The sequence below is a fragment of the Cynoglossus semilaevis genome, chromosome 13 (assembly GCF_000523025.1).
Source record: "Cynoglossus semilaevis isolate Cse_v1.0 chromosome 13, Cse_v1.0, whole genome shotgun sequence".
Taxonomy (NCBI): Eukaryota; Metazoa; Chordata; class Actinopteri; order Pleuronectiformes; family Cynoglossidae; genus Cynoglossus; species Cynoglossus semilaevis.
In genome coordinates, this window is record NC_024319.1 from 5574349 (window position 1) to 5597012 (window position 22664).

A 22664-nucleotide genomic window follows, 5' to 3' on the forward strand; every position below is an offset into this window, starting at 1 on the left:
GGGAAGTGAGAAACAGGAAGAAGAAATGTTCACAGGGCCCAGAAATATTTCAGCTGGAGCTGTGGGTTCATATTATTTGAATTTATCACTTCACACCACAGATGAAGAACAAACAACACTTTTTATTATTTTGTTAGTAAAACACCCCTCCCCCCCTCAAAAAAAAGACTAAATACTGAGTAGGTACTGCAGCTCTGTGTTCACCGTTACAGAATATACAGTAGAGTAACATTACAGTAAACACTGTATGGGTAGAAGGGATTTCAAGGTAAATACCGTCCGGCAGTGACCGGCAGTGACCGGCCTTCAACTGAAACTGAAAGTTAGGTGAAGGTTCTGACTTCGTTCTGACCACAGAAGAAGAAATGGACACAGAAGTTCACAGAGGACAGAGCAGATGGCGTCTGCTGGACCTACGTGCACACACCCGTGTACGCGCACACACACACACATTCTGGTGACATAAAAGTACCATGCCAGGTGTGCAGTTGGTGGCCTGCAGTCTGGCTCTGACTGTGAGTGGCCGTGAGGGTGTTCGAGCGTTTGTGTGTCTGCCCTGAGCTCCCTTTGTATAAAGAGGGGGGTGCAGAGGAGGGGGGGGGGGGGGGGGGTCTATTCACTGCTCTCTGCTGCCAGCTTGGCACTAAATCACAGGACAAGATGGTACATGCAGACATGCATGCACAAACGCCGGGCCTCTGTTGTCTAAAGAGGGTGAAAAGAAGTCAAACTAGAGACAGGGTGAAGGGGGGGCATGAATTTACTTTAGCTAATCTGCAGGAGAAAAGGAAGCAGAAACTGTAGGTTTGTGAAAAACAACTAAGACAAAAGAAAAAAAAAGGATCGTTCTGTATGGTCTGCAGAGAAGTGATTACTTTCCACAGACCTATTTGGAACTTTATTTGTTATTTCTATATCCATATTCAAATATTACAACTACAGCAAGTCACCCGTGCAGGTTAAGTAGCCTTCTTCAGTGATTCTAAACCTCTGTGACGTGGCCCACCGGAGTGTCGTGAGAGATCATCAGGTGTGGCCGTGTAAAATTATCTAATTTAACTTGGTTGGTCTGAAAATGATTATTTATTTATTATCAATGATTTGTCTTTGTTGGTCTATCTGACCATGTGGTTAAATGTCGTAATAAATATCCGTCCACTAGGTGGCAGCTATAGAAGTATAAAGAAAAATGGAGAGACTCAGTTCTGTGGTAGAAGATCTTTGTGTTAGTCTTTCTTCAATTCCTGTGAGCGTATCAGGTTCATGTCTAACTCAACAGTCCCCTGCACTTTTTAAAGTTTAGTGCTTTTTTTCCAAATGAAAAATTAAAACTTATTCAGTAACGGACTTGAAACATAATTTTAAGACCATGTGTCTCATCTATATTATACATACAGTGATGACAGTTAAGGTGAGAACTTCCAAATTGGTGCAATGGAACAAGCTCACAAAAGGAGAATCAAAGTGAACAGTGTTATCTTACAGGCTTTTTAAAATCCTCTGATTCTGGTTCTGTATAATCATGCTGCCAACACCTCTTCAGCTGAAGGCCGCAGTCTGGTACATTTTAAGATGTATCTGACAACCCTGTCACCAGCTCAGACGTGCAAAAATCCTTCCATCCTTCACCTCTAATGCAGAAAAAAGATGACAACTACTTCCACGAGTACTAATGATAACAATAAAAAAAAAACCTGAATGTCGAATCTTACCTGCCTGCCTGCCTGCCTGTGCATCATTTCCTCCTCAGCTGCCTGTCAAAGCTCAACAACATTCAGCAGCACAAAATACGAGGACTAAAAAACGTCTAGCATTGCAAATCTCAATTTTACAAAGAAAGAAACTTAAAAATGTAACAGCGTGTGATTCCTTTGGATTCTCCCAAAACAAACCATTTTCCCACATTGTGGAAAGAAATGTGGACTGAAAACTGTAAATTGCAGCCAAATGTGGAAACACATCAAACATTTTCCACCATCTCTGAGAAGAACCCTCTCCACAGATTAAATTATTTCTCCCATCGGTGTGTTTAAACCCATACCAAAAAGGTGTTAACATTTAAAAGTTGGTCATAAACTGCTCTGCTGAAATCCCTTTTCACATGCTAGCTCAGCGCTCCATCTGTGCTGTCTGTCAGACCGGTCGACACACACACTGACCCAGGTTTCAACCCCTGAAAAAAGAAAAAAAAAAAAAAGACCAAAAACTTTCCCACATTAGAAAACTGACACATGCAAGAGAACTACATGTGCTCTGCACTTGATCTGTTGCACATGACAGTGAATCCAATGTTATGATGAAATTTCTCACAGTTTTTCACTTCTTACACTCTTGAAGGTTCAAGTAAAAAAAAACCCAGCAGGTATAATTTAATGGAGAAAAGCAGACCTGGGTCCTGTATCTACTCCACATCACTTTCCCTGATGCATGTGTTCTGGGGACGTGGTTTAAATTCTCTCCTGTGCATTTAGTGACTACACTGCAGCTGGTTTATGAAAAACCATCTCCGCGTCCGGAACCATTCATCAGCAGAGATAAGCTCACGTGAAGGAACTAGTGTCTGCATGAAAAAACATCAGCAATTTATCGGGCTGAAGGAAATTCAAAGAAATCTATCTGTGGCTTCTGCATGAAAGCTTTCCCAGAGGACAATTAATTTGACTGCCTGCCCGCACAGGAAATGTGTATTAGCGCCTGCTTGCTCAGCGGTTTTTCCACAGTCTTTCCAATACATGGCACTTTGATGGCGGTGACTCAACTATGATCAATGTGCTTCCATCAATATTCACTCTCCACTCCTCTGTTTCTACCTCTTTATCTATGTTGCCAAATCTCAATCTATGCTAGACGAATTAGACACTTTTTCAAGTCACGTAAAAATGGACTAACTTTGTGTAAATACATTTTAAAAATACAAAATAAAAATCTTGCTGACATGGTGTTGGGAACTTCCATTTCATATTTTGATTCCACAGTCTCACTTCTGCTTGCCTATAAATCTGTCAAATATGTTTCATCTAAATATTTGCACATTTCCCTGCATCACAGCAGGCTTCGTTTCTTTGGTGTATCTTTTAAATCTTTGTTTAAAAAAAATGGCAAAGGAGAGCTCTTAACAACTCTGACCGTCCCTGTGTCACATGGCTGCAGCAGCAGAGGTAAACAGAAGCTGACACATGTCACAGATGTTTCAGCCAGCCAACAAGTAAACCCACATACATCTGTCTATGGCCATCTATCCATGCTTATCTGTCATATGTCATGCAGCTGGAGCCAGGGAGCTAAACAGTGTCATTTCAGCTAATATGTCTGTTCAACACTGATGCCATCGGTCGTGTGGAGACACAGGGAAAAGCTGCTGATGTGTCCAAATATGTCTGCCTATATCTCTATGTTAAAACAAATAACAATTCTGCCAATTTCTGTACAAAATAGACGCCTTCACTCCCCCTTTTTTAATGCAGTGGCGTTTGTTAAGCAACAACGTTCTTCTATATGAGTCATGAGCTCATGTGAATGTGTCCATCAGGGTGGCATGTCGGTTTCTAATGAAATTCAGCCTCAGGGCTTCAAGGTCACGCACATTCAGTAGTGTTTTTGCCCACGGCCCTGGCACACACAGATTTGCTCCCTGAATGTTTTTCTGAATATTAATAACTGCAGATGTAGGTGACAGGCTAAATGGAAGCTAGCCTGCCCCCAGAGACACAAGGGTGCATCACTCCCTAAACTGGTTTATGTTGAACAGATAGAGAATAGATCGACAGATGGATATGATATGGATGGTTGGATGGATGGATGGTTGGATGGATGGGTGAGTGGGTGGGTGGATGGATGGATGGATGGATGGGAGGCTGGATGGATGGATTGATAAATAGACTCATTGATGGCCAAAAAGAAGTATGGATTGGTAGCTGGAGACTCATTGATGGGCAAAAAGAAGTATGGATTGGTAGCTGGATAAACAGACAGACAGAGAGGTATATGGATGGACAGATGGCTGGAAAGACAAATGGACAAATGGATGGATGGACAGACGGACAGGCTTTGGCTGAATAATGTTTTTTTAGCAGGCTACTGTCATAACCTCAGCAGCCAAAAATTAAGGCTGTCTAGTGATGAGCTGCGTGTCACAGTCTAATGTGTTTTGTCACTCAGAGGCAACGGCAGCGACTGTGTGTCTACAAGGCGTCACATCCTGTTTGAGACAGGACCATTTCAGAGACACCAGCACTGACAGTTTAAAAATGACAAGGTGACAGCTACACTGGGGGTTTGGAGCCCTGACAAAAACACTGTAGCCTCCCTCCTACACTGCACTGCACTGCACTGCACTGCCTCCTCTGTGGGACTGAGTTGTTGGCCTCCCTGTCTCTCATGTCACATTTCTGACACATGCAGCCACCAGGTTTGGAGCACAGGGTGGGTTTGGAGGCTCCACAGGTGACGGTTCAAAGTGACAGTGGGATGAAGTTAAGATAAAACAGCTAGTTTATGAGGAAACAATGTGTGATGAAAAAAGTATATTCTATAATGTACAGAAATAACTGCAGATAAATTGAATACAAAAAATTCTGTCGATGAGCTGTACTTTTAAAAAAAAATAATGCTGTCAGTCAAACATTTCCCAGAAGAATTCCGATCAAGTTCATACTGTTAACTCAACTTGATTTGAAACCCAGTTGTGATCTGGTTACTCAGCACAGATGTACCAACCAGGTCTGAGTGCAGAACAGTCACTCTTTTGTTGGCAGACTCTGGTGAATGCACTGTAGGCTGTTTCCAACCAAAAGATCATGATTTAATGATATGTTTTTTTCTAAAAAATAGACAGCGTGGAAAGAAACCTAGTTGAGCTTCATATAACACAGATGTGTAACGGAATAAAACCCCACATAAAATTTATATAATTATATATTATATTAAATTATTATAATTATATATTCAGAGAACAACTACACTCAATTCAGGACTCTCAGCCACAGTGACGGAACAACATCCACCCTCACATTTATTTTTTACTCAACTTTCAGTTCTGTACAAAAGTCCACATCTTGACTTCAGGTCCATGATCTGTATCTTTAAAACACCACCAGCTGCCGATGGTGAATTAGCAGCAGCCAGTCAACACAGAATAAATTGGAAGCTACGGTTGTAACCACTGTGTTCTTCGTGTCAACAGCAGGTGTGAACTTTGTTTATGCTAAGATCAGGAGAGAATCTTTATTTATATAAACAACAAAGCTTTTCTTCCCGCGTCTACTTCATTTAAATTTTAAATCTTCTGCAAACAGTTTAGAATCATTTAACTTCTTCTATGTAAAAATGTTATTCCCTCCAGGTCAGAAACTGCTTTCTGACTCGTCTTTGAAGTTGAAGTTCCTTTCAAATGTTCTTTCTGGTTTTGGGGAATAAATGTCCTCCATCCTTTGAAATCAAAGTTATTATTGTATGAGGGCTAGTTATCCAGTTATAACCTAGAACTTGTCCTGCTCCTACAACTGTTACCTGGACATTTAATATCTGCAGTCTGATCTGCAGTCCTCACCATTCAGTAGCTGGAATGCTGCAAACTTGATTTAACTTAGAAAATATTTCAAAAGATTGAAGAAAAGAATTACTGTAGCAACAAAGGCTAAGTTTGACCATGGGTCAATTAATGCAACAAAATCAATATTGAAAGTAAAAAGAAAAAATGTTATTTAAAATGTTTACATAACTCAGAAAAGAGGAGCGAACGTGGCTGAAATATCCAAACATCTACAGTCTTCTGTTGAAATACCAGGTCATTGTGAGCGTTTTGCTGCTCAGCCTTAGACCAAAACAGATCAATTTCACATGTCGTGTTAATGAGGCCAAATTCTTCTATAAGAAAACCTCTGAATGGGTTTTTTTTTTATAACGTAAATGAATACAAAGTGAAATAGTTAAAAATGAAACCCAGAGAGCCGAGCTGTGGTGAATGACGGCTGTTTACCTTCACCTCAGCTCACAAAGAACATTATCAATGCTAAAATTGCTCTCCCACAAGAATATGATTAAATATTTCTCTTCACTCGCCTGGAAGATAAACACAAACCCACACACGCTTCTCTGTCTCTAACACACACCAAACAAGCCGTGACACCCCACATACACACACACACACCTGTCATTTCCGATGACACCCACAGCCTCCATCACCTGCATATATTAAAGAAACCTCTCTGATGTTCAAAAATTATCCATTCACACATTTGAATAATTCTGATTATTTTAAAAGCGTCGCGCTGGCTCACTTCTGCTTTTATTCCGAGATGGAAAGAGAACTATTTACCTCAAATCGCATTTGAATAAATCCCATAAATCCTTTCAAAGTTCACTGGGATAAACCAACCAAATACCACCAATGCATCCTGACTGTCCAATTAAAATTAGCATTCATTCTCACAGCCCTCTATTTTTTTATTATTATTTTTTCTATATTCAAGAGACATCAAATTGCAAATCAAATTGTCAAATTTATTTGTGATAAGAAGATTGTGACAGTGGACGGAGACAGAGCTGCTCCACTGACTAATGTGATTCCAAATATATGACAGAGTAATCAGCTTGACTTTGGTCTGCAAATTTGTCAGATGATTCGAATTTGTTCAACACAATGGAGGTTTATTATATGTGACGGGCAAACATATAATACATTACAGCCTATTCCCAGTTAAAGGTGAGATAAAGCTGTTCTCATCGCTCAGCCCAGAAACACAACAGACAACAGAAAAGACTTTTTCCTTCTCTGTGGTTCGGAGCTCGGCTGCTCTCAATTATTATGTTCCCCGGGAAGAAGTATTGTCCAAATGTGGCCAAACACTAAAATATGTTTTACATATTGAAACATTTATGTAGAGGTGTAGATTTCAAGATTTAATGACCATTATTTTTCAATATAGATAAAAAAAACAACTTGCATTTGGTTCAGTTCCACAGAGCACTGCTGCTGTTTTCATCAGGGCAAAGACACTTAATATGTCATCAATAACAAACTAAATCTGGACACAAGATGCATTGAGTGACATCTCATATCTTGGATGCCAAACAATTTTGAGCTACGTGATGAAGAGTCACACTAACAAGGGCTAACATTAGCTGGCCTGATAAACATGTAGATATGAAACACTTTAGCCAACCCGCAAAAAGAGTTTGAATTAAAAAAAGAGCTGTGGTTGACAGAGAAGAGCAGATGGACAGAGACACTTTTACTGATTCTCTGTTTCAGAAAGCCATCCGTCCGCAACTGTGGGAGAATGATGACAGACAGTGACCTCCAGCTTCCTCTTTCACTGTTTTCAAAACAAGTAACCGTCTCTGCAACTTGTGCTTCCTGTGTTCTAACGGATCACACACTCAGAACCACACACACCACCTTTTTTGCAGGTGATTTAAGGCTAAGGTTTTCGACTTGTTGATATGGAAAGTAATCAGTGAAGCTGTATCTCTATTTTTACTTTAAGAAGCATTGAGAATATTTTGAACACGTGGTACTTTGTCTGTACATGTCTCTGCACTTTGCACTTTAAAAACCTGAATGCTGTGATACTGTTGTGTTTTTCCAACCCTAGTCTTGTATTATTGTTATTGTTTGTTGTGCTGTTTTCTGTCACTGGAGAGAAATTATCAGAAATGTGTCTGTGGCTATAATCCTCCACACTTAGATTTACACGTTCATTAATGTAAAATCTGCCTTCCCTATAAAAAAAATCTAAATAAATAACATTAATGAAATAGTGCAAAGATCAGGGGAGAATTAGTGGTTTGTCACAGAAGCCTGCTTATTTTCTGATCCAAAAATAAACTTGTTATTGTAGATTTTCAACTTCCCATTTCTGTAAAACAATTGTAAAGGGCAGATGTATCCTTACACACACTGTCTCTCTCTCTCTCTCGCTCTGTCTCACACACACACACATACACACACACAGAGACATAGACAAATTCAAGCAGCTGGTGAGTGTGCCCTTTCCAGCCCACCCTGGGGCTCTGCAGTGGCAGAGATGCAGCTGTTTAACAGAGTTCTGGAAGGGCTTTAGGAAAAGCCGCGTCCTTGTCAAGGGCATTTTCCTGCTTAGCATTTTACCTGATATTCACCAGAGCTTGACAACAGCACTGACTCAGACCGGCCGGACTCTTCGGTCATGTCAGTGGGACACGGCTGAGGGTCTGACAGTTTGACTATCTTGTCACAAAAGACCTGAAAGTGCAACTCTGGTATCTTCACATCTGTTAATCTGTGCCTCTTGACTTGGGGTCAACCCTGTTTTTGCCTCATGCTTTTACCTGCATTAACGCCACACCATGGTCCCATGTGTATTTTGGATACAATGGGATGTCAGTGTGAAAACAGCCCAGGGCCGCAACTGACACAACAGGGGCCTGACTAGTCACGTAAGTCATTCTTTTTTTTTTTTTTTTTTTAGTTTGTCAGTTTCCCACAGACTCTGCTGAAACGTCAACTAACACAAGATCCTGAGAATCTGCCGTAACACCAAACAAAAAGATGAAACGGCTGTTGACAAAATTTGCTCCTGAGGTATCTGCCAATGAAACTGTGCTGAATTATTAAACAACAGGTTTTGGTTTATGAAAGCAAAAAAACTCTCATTTCAAATAGGAGCTACTTTAGCCTAGCCAAGAGATGAGTTTTGCCACGGACAGTGCGGTCTTCAGATGTTACAGGAGGAGTTGGTTTGCTGAGTCAAACTTCAGGGTTTTTTCTGTATTTTTTTTTACCTTTTGTGCACTTGTGTTATATTTTCAGATTATTTATCGGCCCAGCTGTGGTTAATGATGGCTATTTCAAAACCAAGCAGAACCAAAATGTTCTCATGTTGGACTCAACTTCCTAAATTTCCCGAAGGGAACTCCCGAGGGATTAATAAAGTGCTATCTATCTATCTATCTAATTTAAATAATCACACCAAAAGACATGTTAATGGGATGATACATTGACCTAATATATGGGCACGAAGATCGCATAACCCAACATCTGGTCCGATTTAATCAGCTGGCAGTCTGGACGTTGATCTGCATCACTCAGTACTTTTACAGATGAACCGCAGTGATTTTAACACCAGGTGAAAAAAGAAAAAAACTTTCCATAACACCAACAGGTTTTTCCAACCCATTAATAAAGGCCGTGTTAAAATGGCAGAGTTTCGGACCGTTGGGTGAAACCTGGGTGTGGGTTTGCCCTTGACTGACCTGCCTGAGGCTGAGACAGGGCCTGCTGTTTTGGTTAGCGATTCAGAGAGTCTACTCTGGATGAACAGATGCCGGTGAACATCAGCTGTTCATCTGGCATCAAACTGCGGCCAACTGGCTGCAGCCTCTGCCCAAGAACAATAAACATCAGCATGTGTTTCTAAAGGAGGACAGACACACACACACACACACACACACAAGCAGGCACTGCCACTATATCACATGTTGAAAGCACAAGCAAACATAAGTGACTAAAAACTGAAGAATAGCGACCCCATGTGCTCAGACATGAACAAACTCAAGACATATACAGTAGGACTTGATAAATCACTTAATCACCGGCTAATTGTAATATTTTCAGTCAAAGATGATGACTCAGCTTTTAACACAATATGTTACATCTGGCTTTCGAGAGAGAAATATTTGGTTGACTTTTTACTTCAACACTCAGAATGTACCTGCGGATTTTGACCAAGGTTTGACCGGAGATGGGCGTGGTCAATGGAAAACCCCTTTGATGGCGTAACAAATGATGATCTGAAGAGTAACACCCCTTGGTAAACTGACTGCAACACCTCTTTTGTACATGGGGAGGCGCACGGATAGCGTTCTGCTTTTTGCGTTCGTCAGTCTAAGTGAACATGCAGTACTACACGAAATACCCTAGGAGTGATAAAATACATGAAGTGAACATGCAGTACTACACAAAATACCCTAGGAGTGATAAAATACATGTCTCATCACACTGCAATATACTTCACAATATACCAAGATGGATTCACCCTTCAGATAAAATATTTGAACCGTGACATTTCTCACACATTTAAATATAACCAATCGATTATTGTCACCTCTATTTTTTAATTACATCAGGTGTAAGTTTTGTAATATTTTCAGATGTGTGATTTTGTTTGACAGCAACAAAAAAAAAGCCTAAACACCTGGAGTAGTATTTGAATTTAAATTGGGGATAAATGAAAAATAGTTTGGATTTTTTGAAGTAATTTTTAGGTGTGAGGCAGACATTGAAAACACTCACCTTGAAAAGACTGCCTGGCTCGCTCCACGAGCTCCTCGATGGGATAACTGGCCAGGTCTCCTCTGGCGTGTTTGGTCTTACAGTAGGTACAAGCGTTTAGACACCTGGAGACAGACAGAGATGGCGGTGAAGGGCAGAAAATACAATTAGAACACTGATTAGAAAAGCACAGATGTCAAAACAACTGGATTCTATTCCGAAATAATTTTGACTGTGATGAAGATGAAAATGTTTATTAACATCACATCATGTATAAGAAATTGATTTGTCCTGATAATATAATTCAAATCATCAATAATGAACTGTGGAAAATGACTAAAACAAAAATAGCAAGACATTTATTAATACTCGTCATTGTTAGTATCTCAGAGTCAAAACATAATTTTAATGCAAAAAAAAAATCTTTTCCGGCCGATGGTGAAACAAACGTGGGCAGCTGCCCTTTTATGACTCGAGGCGGGCAGTGGACCAAATCATTTTGTTTGACTAAAAATAAAGGAGATCAGTTCTTGCAGACCGTGAAAGTGAGGGTATAAAACTACAAAGCAGAAACGTTATAATAAGAAACAAAAAAACACAGAGGGAAGAGAATTCTCCTTCACAGCAGATCCAGATGCGTGGTATTGACTGTTGAGAAGCCTTTATTTATGATACAAAGGGCTTTTCTTCTCAACGTGACTGTGGATCACTGGGGGAAATAAAGAGGCCAGTGTGGAAAAGTATTTTTGGTACTGACCAGTTTTCTTTCTTGACCTCCAATCTGTCACACTGGTTTAAATATATACAATATTGTTAATGAAGTCATTTCTTTTCACTCATTATGGTTTTTACTTTTTTGGGGGGCAGAACTTTTGTGTTTGTTGCTATTTTTGCTGGAAGATACTAAATGAATTAAACAAAAAAAAATCATTACATCTTGATGAACAAATGTCACTACAAGACTGTTTCCAATTTATTCACATTTAAAAACCAGGGATACACGTTATCGGTACCTCACCAAGTACTTGTATTAATTTTCTAAAACCGCTCCGGGGACTCAATATTTTGTACAGGCTTTTCACTGCAGCTAGTCAAAATTTCAACAGTTTGGACGAATTCCAAAATCAGGGGCAACAATTTGAAAAGTACACAAAAGAAAAGACAAATTTGTAAAGAGTATCGGAACATCATTAAAAATTAAAGTAATTCAGAGCAGCGGAGTAAAACAGAGAACAGAGCGTGTTTTTTTCTTACTATAAACAGCTACAAATATGCCCATAAACATAAACAGGCTGACAACCTATAAAATCAGATGGTTATGAAACCTTTGAGCCGAAGACAAAGGCCTTTTTATAGTGGAAGAAGCAAAGTAAAAACATAGTTAACCTAATCACAGAACTGACACGGACTAGAAACGGAGAGTCTCCAGGAGCTAAAACCGACTGCTGGTCGTGAGATTCATGTCTCTGTATATCAGCGTCATATCTATCAGGGTCTTTATGTTGAGTCACCTTGTGTTTAAATAGGACTCAAACAATAATGCAAATGCCACTTTAGCCTCAAAGTCCTTAGCATTCGGTCATTAAATGACATCCATGCAGAAATGTGTCTCACTGTGGTAACAAAGTAACGTCAAAACACATAATCGGTTTAACCTTGAAGTTTCTGCAGGCCTCTGAATGGAGGCTATTGTTGTTATGAGTACTGGGAAGAGGCAGGTCATCGGAGACACCATGGGTCCAGCTGAAAGGGGCCTTTCAGGGGGAAATTAGATTGAATGTGCGTCTTTGACATAATGATCAGAAGAGGGATTTTTCCAAGAACAAATTAGTGATATTTTTTTGAGTAAACTGACTTGAGTAAATCTGAGTGGATGTTTTAAAATAAAAGATCTGAAGAAAAAAAAAAAAAACAAGAACGATCCTCAACAGCAGTAACACTGTAATTATACATCCAGACTGGGAATCAGGCTTTTATGATTCCAAATAACCTTTAGAGTTTTTTGGGATGAATATACAAGATACTGTATATAAACAAAATCCTCATCTGGGATACGTTGAATGAAGTTCAACAATTGGATTCATATACAAAATAACAACACACTCCATTCACGCAGCAATGCATTAAAACTGTCTTCATAGCACCCCCTGCAGGACTGGGAGCAGAAGAATGCCACTTCCTGTTACCAGTCGATTGGTCAATGGAAACAAAACAATACATTTTGTTGCTTGCATTTGTGGTAGAACACATCATTTTTTCTGGATAGTATATATATATATATATATATATATTTTTTTTTTTTTTTTTTTTTTTTTTTTTTTTTTTTTTTTTTTTTTTTTTTTTTTTACTTCACATATCCACCACCCCCCCACTCATCCTAACTGAGTACCTACCCAAACTCCTGCAAATATCTTTATAATCATTTTGATATTTGCTACTACAGCGCCACAAGCATTTTTTTTTTAATGTCACAAAGGAAGACAATCAATCCATCTCTCCCTCTCAGGGTATTGCTTTATCCCAGTCGAGGGCACTAGAGATGGCAGCTGGGTCACAGGACCTCACTGTAGAGAAAACACAGACAGATGGGACCCTGTATGCACGCGCACAGACACACACACACCACCAGGGGGTCCATCCATCTTAATGTGATCAGGCCCAGCTGAGTGGATCACACCAACATTAATCTCAAGAGACAGTCAGTGGCCTGCATATCTCTATGTGTGCACGTGTGTGTGTGTGTGTGTCCACTAACACGGGGCCTGTATCACAACAACACATTAGCAGTTTCGACCTCTCCATCAGCCTAAACAGACTGAGACATGCAGTCAGCGCCCGTGGAGCAACACTGACTGAAGAAAAGGAGCATTGTCACTTTCTTTCGGGGGAGAAAATATGAACACACATTTTCATGTGTTCAGACTGAGTTGATGACTGAACACTAAATTCAATATGATATATTTCACAAACTTAGCTCTCAGCTTAGTTTCTGTGGTGAACTGAAAAATATTGAAATTCTACATTCGTCATTCAAATGGGCAAATATTTAGCAACACTCAAAGAGATAAAAAAAACTTCTCCTCGATTTTGGGCAACACACAGCCACCAGCTCTTGTAAACTGTAATTCAAGTTTCATCTAATGAAACTCAACAGCAATTTAGTCAATTTCATTTAGCGGTAGCACGACCCCAGAGTGCATGTAAAAGGCACCTGAAATTACCCTAGCTGTAAAAAAGTGCTGCGGGGTAGAAGAGAAACAATCCTCATACGAAATCCAAATATTTCTGCTCCTTATCGAGGCTCCATTCTTTCCCTTCTTTGTTTCTGTCTCCTCTCCCTTCTGTTTTTGTCCCAGTTAATTAAACCACAGAGGTAGCTGTTGTACCTGACAACGGTGTAGTTCATCAACGTGGTACAACCAGACGGGCTACCTCCCCAGTGTGTGTGTGTGTGTGTGTGTTTGCAAGTGCAAGAAAAAGAGGGACTATTGTGTGGTTACAATGCTGAAAAAGTAACAAAGACGGGAAAACCCTGAGGTTTCTCTATCATTTGTTAAACTCCCTGAAACACACACAAACACACACACACATAGAGAGAGAGAGAGAGAGAGAGAGAGACATACTGTATAATTCCCCTCGGAGAAACCCCCTGAAGCAGTGTGTTAAAGACACAGTCAGGGAACGAGTTGTGGAGAAAAAAAAACAAGTCCTTCCCACTGATAAGCATTTAGGGGTCTCCACATTAATTAGAAAATTACTCGCTGCATAAACAAATTGTGCAATGTGTGCATTAATGTAAATGTGAGAAATCGCCTTAATGGGGTTTTTTATTGTCTCAGCTTGAGGATCCAATTATGAAAACAAAGCCTAAAGTGTGCAGCAGAGTGTGTGTCGCCTTAATTGTAAAGGCAGATTATTCATTGTGTTTATTATTAACAGTGGGTTAACAGTGACTGGAGTGGGTACGTGTGACAACAGAACTGTAAAACTGCTCCGATGTGATTGAACGGGTTCCCCAGTCTGTTGGTCTGCCATCGGTGCCATCTCAAAGTCAAAGTGGAGGCTGCCAAATACTGTGGAGTCACGGAAACAAAGGATGTGGAGACAATGGAGTAAAAGGCCTATTAGGAGGAATGAATGGAAGATAACAATTACCCAGAGAAAGTTTGGCAGCTTAGCCAGCCCTGGTATTAGAGTCAAAACTGAGCTGAAGAACGTGTGTATCTGAGTTGTGCGCAGTAACCTGTGGGACCTGAATAAAGTGCATTCTATACACAAGTCATTTGTGGCTTCAATGTCAAGATGAGCTTAGAAATTATAAACCAATCCTCCGAGTTAACAAACTTTTTCAGGAAGTGAAGAGAAATCTCAGAGTCTCAAAGTCCCAAAGTGCAAACTGCTGCTTGATGTTCAGGAGAGGCCACTGTATTTAAAACAATACAGCAAAGTCAATACGACACAATCACATAACGTTTTTTTTTTTTTTTTGGGGGGGGGCTGAGATTTGAATAAAGTGCTGTACATTCTTGCCTTTTCCTATTTAGGGGATTTGGGCTTTGATCATGCATTAACTCATAGACTCCCAAACTAGACTCCATGTTTAACCAACAGACTAATCTGTGCATATGTTGTTATACAATTTTTTTTCCCTGTGTTCAATTGAGTCTTTGTCTTTGACCTCCTCAGTTTTGCCACTTGGTCTCGTGTTCCCACTGAAACAGCTCTGTGTGTGAAAATGGGTCACATGCTGACCTCACACTTCTGTCATTTTACTACAGCAGCCTGGCTTGTTGTTTTGACTGAAGTGCAGCATGTGTGCGTGTGCGTGTGTGTGTGTGTGTCGAACCATAACCCTCTGTCTACAAAGGAACCTCGACTTCTTTCCCAACTTCTTGTTTAGTCTTTTCGTAGACATTGTTTGTGCGTCATCTGTCGGTTTACAAATACTGGACCACAGTGGTATGATGTTTGATTCTTTTTTGAACCAAAACACCGATAAGGACACAAAAAGGTTGCTGAGCAAGGGAGACAAAAATCTCAAAAATTCATACAATCACGGTAACATTTACTGCCATAGCCATAGCCATGATATGATTTTAATCTCATAACAAAAGACTTGAGATCAGATCGTTTCACAACTCTCTTCATGGTGGATAAAGAGTAAAGGAAAGTTAGATGTTGAAAACAGTTAATGCATTTTTTAAAAAGTTGTCAGAATTTTTCTGAACTGACACACTGAGACAGAACACTCATAAAAAATAAAAATCAACTTTTTTCAAACGACTGGTATTCATCAGCCGTTGTGCTCAACATGTACCGTAACCTAAACCGTAGCTCATCCTGTTGGCTAATTGTGTTGACTAAGACGGCTAGATAAATTCGGAAACGATGAATCGTTCGGCCGTGATCTCAGCTCCAGTTTAACATCCACCACTTTGGAAACGGAGTACACAGAGAAGTGGTGTGAGCAAATACTTCACTAGACGATCTGTGAGAGTGTGTGTGTGTGTGTGTGTCAGTATACATTGTCAGAGACACCGGGGCTAATTCACTTACTCGAGGGTTCAGTGGTGTAATGCCTTGTAATGACGCACAATCTCATTTCGTCCAAGGAGACACATCAATCTTCAGGATTTACTGCGGGGAGCGCAGTCTCTCTCCTGTTGTGACAGTGGAGGGGACAGTTGACGCGGCTCACGTGTCCCCGTGTCTCCGGCTTGTATTTGTGTGTTAAGCAGTGGGAAAGAGGGAAATGGAATAATATGTTCAGACCAGTGGAGCTGAAAACTACCCATACAGCGGTTTGATAAACAGCAGGAGAGGCCGCCGTGGTGAATGGCTGGTGAACGTGTGTGTGTGTGTGTGTGTGTGTGTGTGTGTGTGTGTGTGTGGCTGTGTGAAATGAAATCCCTTCACTGGGCTAATGTTTGTCAAGTTGTGTGTGGCGAAGAAAGAAAAAAAAAAGTGTGCGTGTATGTCGTGCGTCCATGCATTTCCACATTGATGTCAGTGATCTGAGAGCCTCGTGTTTACACCCTTCACTCGTCTGCTGCTCTACTTTAACTCTACTTTTCTGCTGCACATCAGCACATTTCACCTCGCTGCAGCTTCACATGATCAATTTGAACTTCTCCACAGAGACGTCAACAGAGGAGCACAGTGTCTAGTAGGTGACCCATGTGTTTACCAAATAATATTTCATATTGGTGTTAGGATTATTCATGTATAATATAATATAATATATATATGTGTGTGTGTGTGTACTGTATAACCTATAATATTTAAATTGGGGTGTCAATCAATTAAAATACTGTCCATACTGTAGATACAAAATAATTGCACACGTTTTGTATTTTCTATGCAGTATGAGTGAGGATGATTTTGTATATAAATACTTCTTAATGACACTGTGAAATGGTCACTTCTCACTGGAGATGTACTTTTTTTCAAGAGTACATGAAAGTATTTTTATATCTAAGAGTACTTTCCTCTTCATTGTGGCCATGGTGATATTTTTTTCCCTTGTTAAATCTTCTATCTACAAGGTTTCCCTCCCATCATCACCACAGTGGCCAATGAAATTCAAATTAGCAGAGATCACCTACAGTCAGCCTGATTCCATTTGCTTTTAACCCATCTAATGACTTTAGAGCCAGCGACCCCCCCGTCCTCTTTGTACCACGTTCCCCCATTTTTCTTTCAGGCTGACACTTTCATCCTGAATAACAACAGGGGCATTTATATGGCAGATCTATTATATATACATATATATATATATAAATAACATGTGTACAGCCTGTGTATCACTGTGTTCTGCATTTAAAATTTTAATCTAATAAATCCAATCAAATTAATGAATGTAATTAATACATGCATATATACAAAGTGTGTCAGCAAAGAGCTGCAGTGGCAAATATTCCTGACTTGTCAACACTGAAATCCCAGACGCCAAACCGTATTCTTCTTCCAACGAGTACAGTAGACTAACAAAATAAACAAGTGGATCTTAACGGAAATATGAAGCCACAGTTAGCTGGGAAATAGAACTAAATATTTCTGTTTGTCCTTGTTGTCATGGCTTTTGGTTGAATTATTGTTTTATTTCCCGGCCACTCTATCTGGCTCTGAACTGGTCATTTCATCACCACTGGAAACCCCCCACAGCCCAGAGCGAGATGAATAATGTGGACATTTATTTCGTTCCTTTCATATTAATTGCAGCCACATCGGGTCAGGAAGAGGACTAATAAAAATTCTATTCTTTAACTGGTATTTTCTTTTTTAATGTCCTACTTCACCTCTGACCCGCAGAACAAAGCTGCTGCAGTTGTTGCTCCACAATCAACCCTTAACCCGAGCCCTGCTTGTTGTGAAGGGTATTGTTTTCCAGTGCATCCAGACGTCTGCGGCCTCAGATTTACTTTCCCCCCTGGCTGATGCTAGCAGTGAACGCTACACCTTGGGCACAATGGTTCACACACATCTATTTAAAGGTCAAGAACGCTGCTGATAAGACCAATTATTCCAGTGTGTCGGCCGGGGTGAGTGTGGATGGAGAAGTGCTGGCAGCCCCATGCAAATCACAGGAAACAGGCAGCTGAAGCAGAGCGCCACTGTCAGCCAACATAAACACACACATATATATATACACTGTATTCACTGTGCACAGTAATGCACAAACACACACTTTGGCTCTGCTGGCTTGGTTTACACAGTGTGTGGAGTGCTACGTGTCAGCGCGTGTGTGTGTGTTTTTTTTTTGTGCTACAGTGATGATTAGTGATTGTAGATTTTATGAGCCAGATAAGCATCTCAAGCTTTAATCACTGGTGCAAAAGAGAATAAAAAATATAGAAAAACAATGCATTAAAAGTATTATATAATAAAGAGTTCTAAAGATCTAGAACTAAAAAGTTCATCAATGTTATATATATAATCTATATTATATACTAGATATATACATCAGTATCAGTACATACAGTCATATATATATATACACAATATTTTAATGTTATTAAATTGTTAATATGTATATACATATACTGTATATATGTATACAGTATATGTATTTATATATGTGTCTATGCCTCTGTGTGGTTTTTTTTTTTTTTTCGGATCACTTTATCGTATTTCTCTGTGTCAGCCCTTCAATGATGACATGAAAAGTAAAAGCTGATTCTTTGTGATCTCGACTTGATCTAATGTTAGTCTCTACTCTACACCACCAAAAAGTGGTGATGATTCTGACACACAGGGATAAAGTAACCCCTCCCTCGTCCCCCAGCAAAGCTCTATTGTTTAGATAAATACCATTAATGACTTCTTTAAAAACAAAATATGATCCAATACAAAAAAGTCCTCTGGCTTTGTCCTTTACACCCGCATTTAGGAAACACACGGTGAGGTTGGTTATTGGTTTGTTTCAGATTGCAGAATCATTAACAACTGACTTAAGCACACTGCAGTAACAACCACAAAGAGAAAGAGAGAGATTGTAACTGCCAAATATGGGACTAAATAGAGAACACGAATGAGAATGATAATGGAATGAAATGAACTGTAACCGTGCAACAAAGGTTGTTTTTTTGTTTTTTGTTTTTTTTTTTTCAAGCCCGCAGTGTAATGGCAAAGGTTCACACAATCAGACACAGCAACAAATACACACACAAGTTTAATGACCCATTCTCACTGAGTGGCTGTAAATTCCTTGTTTATGATGCTGAAGCATCACGATTCAATGTGCTCACAAAAAAGGCTTTTATTGTTGCGGGGACTATACAGATACACACACACACACACACAGAGAGAGAGAGAGAGAGAGAGAAGGCATGGAGAAGGAGAACCATTAGTGTAGCCCCGGGCAAAGCCTTCACACTTGTGCAGCAGCTTCCCTATGACTATGAAGTGTTCTAAAACTGGGACACAAAACAGAGCATTAGAGAGACATGGAGTGTTTTTCCAGTTTGAGGCTGCATGAAAAATGAACCCTGCCCTCGGGCTCATCTGTTTGCATAAAGAAGTTATAGGAGTGGCAACATGAGAGACTTTCTAGCCCTAAATGTCAGCCACTGGATCATGAGACAGGAACATCAGAAGCAAACTCTGGTGGAGTTCAGGGGAACTCTCTGTGATTTTATCACATGGTAGAAAAACACAACATGTAAAGAGATCTTTTATGCATCACCAAATGTTCTTTACTCACTATTCAATAAGCACAAACAATCCATGAAAAAATAAGTAAATTGATGTTGAATATATCACCACCAAAAAGCCAAGAGCAGTGGTCAACAACTGGTGGCCCGTGGGCCGAATCACGTCAGTGCAAAGGGTCAAATTGGGCCCACTGCTGGATTCCAAAATTGTGAGGATCAAAAAGAGAATTTCATGTGGTCTTCACTATTAAAACAACTGAAAAAACAACAACAACTGAGACTGAAGAGAACAATCAGTAATCTGCATCATTTCAGACCAAATTTACAAAACTATTCAATGCTTTGTAGGAATAAAAAGAGCAAATATTTTTACAGCTAAATATTTTTTCACACACTGACGAGATGTCACAAAACCCAATCTAGAAGAGGTTTCTCCTTTCACTGGGGAGTGGAGGTGGTAAAGAATGACACCCACTTGGACTTCTGCACCGTAAGTGTAATATGAAACCTGCTATATATTTCTAAGTATGTCCAAAGGTCAAAGGTTTGTGGTACCAGATGTGTATTTGAGACCAGCATCAAGTATTCAGAGGTACCCTTCACCAAAGTCCTCAACTTTTATCCTTCATTTTCTTAAAGGCCTTCGCAGTATAATATATTCAAAACATCCTATGACATCTGTCTAGAGTACCAGGTGAAATTTGCAGAAAATTTACAAAACAGAAATTTACAAAGACTGAGAAATTGCTGAAATTATCAAAGCATTCGGTTCGTTTTTTTAAGGATCCACTTGGCAGCAAAGACGGATCAGTTCATTTATTACATGTGAAAGTGATTCATTAAACATTTAACCCATCACCACAGAGAGCAGTGGGCAGATCAAGCCAGGGAGCAGTGTGTGGAGGTGTCATGCTCATGGCATCTGCGACCTCTCTGACAGTGTGTGGAGACGGTGCCATGCTCATGGCATCTACGACCTCTCTGACCTATGACCTTTACCTTAACCACCAGTATCTACTGTATTAGTGTGACAAGTTTTGGTTCCAGGACAGTGGTTGAGAAATAACAATGAAAATGCTATGTTTACCCAACAGGTGACAAGTTGTTTATTAACTGCACCACTAACTGTTCTCATAATACTGTTTATACAGTTGGGTGGTGTTGTAAACAAACACTGCGTCACCTACACATCCATAATATGTGTACATAACATCTGCTTCTGCGACTACATAAATCACAGTAAGACGAAAATATAAGTGTGGAAAAAAACAATAAACTCTAAATGGAGTGTATATATAATTTTTTTTCAGTCAATAACAGCAGTAACCGTGGTACAAATATGGAACTAATCCTAACAAAGATCTTATTTAGGTCCTTGGTAGATGAGTGTGTCAAATACAAATCACGTGTCAATATTCCTTTGATTCAAAGCCAGAGGGCTTCTGAGGACTGGATTGTGTCGAATTTATTTTCTGATATAATGGGGTTAAAAAAAGGCAATTTAATTCAACTTTAATAGGTGCAAATGAAATTAATATGCAAGTTAATGAAAGTAATATTGTAAATCAATTTAAATGTGAAATTAAATTTTCATAGGTAATCCCAGGTGAATGGCTTTGGTGAGCTGTTGTGTGGCTGAGCAGTGACAGTGAAAGTGACATGAACGCGGAGCAGATTTATGAGTCAGTACCAGACTGAACCATCATTCGTACGGCCGTGACTGCGTAAAGTTTGGAAAAAAAATAATGGATGGGTGCCGTTTACAGAAGTCACCTTGTTTGACTTCCTGTTCACCTGTGGTCAACTGTGTAAAACAGGCCTCCATAACAAGACTCCAAACTACACTGTATTTAACTGACTTTTATACACTCACAACTGGATCTAAACATGGAGAAAATGTGATCTGTGATGGATTGATCATGCCTAATTTCTGTTTGTTACTGTTATACATGATGGTTCATAACTATATGACACACTATTGGTTATTATTGTACCACTCTGTACTCTCAGTTACATTAGAAAAAAAAGAATAAATTGGCATAAACTATTGAAAACAAAAACCTGCAAAAGTTCTGACTGTGTTTTTAATTAACATTCACCAATTAACTTTAATGTCTATTTTAATACAATAAGTCGAATGTCGTTCTTTTTTTATCCATCGTCTACACAGCAACTAAAAAAAAAATCTGTACTGTATACAGAACGAGATTAAACAGCAGTTGACGTGCATGATTTTATGTTATAATTATCTATTCAATAAAAATTCATTTGAGCTTCAAAGCATTACCGCGACCTGCAGCTGCTCCAAGGAGACACACAATACTTCAGTGTGACGTCAACTGTTATTGTGTCCAGAGTAAGAGTGCGAAAATGAATGCATTCCACATGTTGACACATAATGAAACACCAGCAACAAGTGGCGAGTGGGGCCACACACTGAGATGTTTCGTATAAGGAGCTTTGAAATGTTCTCATCTGATGCAGAGGCCGTCTGAGGAACAACTGCTGCTGCTGCTGCTGCTGCTGCTGCTGATGATGATGATGTACGTGTGTGTGTGTCAGTGTGTGTATTAGTCGGACAAAGATCCCTCTGTTTCATCCTCCTGACAAATGTCACCAATGATGTCACTGCTACCTCAGAGGAATTCAAACAGATCATCCGAAACAGATTGCATAAAGGACACATTCTGAGGTCTTCAGCAGCGGACACAAATCAGAGCGGCATTAATAAAACTGCATCACATTAGTGATACTTCACTCATACAAAAGGAGGCATTAAGTGTGGATTTTCAATAAGAGTGGTGGGTTTGAAGGGTTGTTTGGAGGTCCTCAGTGTCCTCTAACTGAGTTGTTCTATAGTTTTATTTTACCAAGTATTTCTTATGTTTTTTTGACCTTTGATCAAGTATCACCTGATAGAGTTTTATTTTACCAAGTATTTCTTGTGTTTTTTTGACCTTTGATCAAGTATCACTGCTGAAGCCTGGTGGTTGGACATGGAAAGACATCTGTGGGTCTTGTGTTGCTGTTCATGCCTCTCACTGGCTGATGCAGTTTCTGAATCACTCAGTCAAAAATACATCATCACTAAAACGATACCTAGGCTGTACAGCAGGGGTCACCGACTACATTTTTCCTGGACAGACACTTAAAAAAAAAAAAAAAATCACATTTTTGTCTAACACTATTATGTGATGTTTGTCGGATTGGAAAGTTCAGCGGTCCGGCTCCAGTATGTGGGCCGCAACTGGACTACCCAT

The 22664-nt window shown here is 39.7% G+C and overlaps 1 protein-coding gene across 1 annotated transcript in view; it reads right to left on the minus strand.

Moving 5' to 3' along the window:
• Window positions 1-22664, minus strand: part of cdkal1 (CDK5 regulatory subunit associated protein 1-like 1) — a 182052-nt gene that overhangs the window by 93653 nt on the left and 65735 nt on the right. Inside the window, exon 8 of the mRNA XM_008323210.3 lies at window positions 10274-10377. Within this exon, the coding sequence (XP_008321432.1) occupies window positions 10274-10377 (104 nt within the window). The remainder of the gene's footprint in view (window positions 1-10273; window positions 10378-22664) is intronic.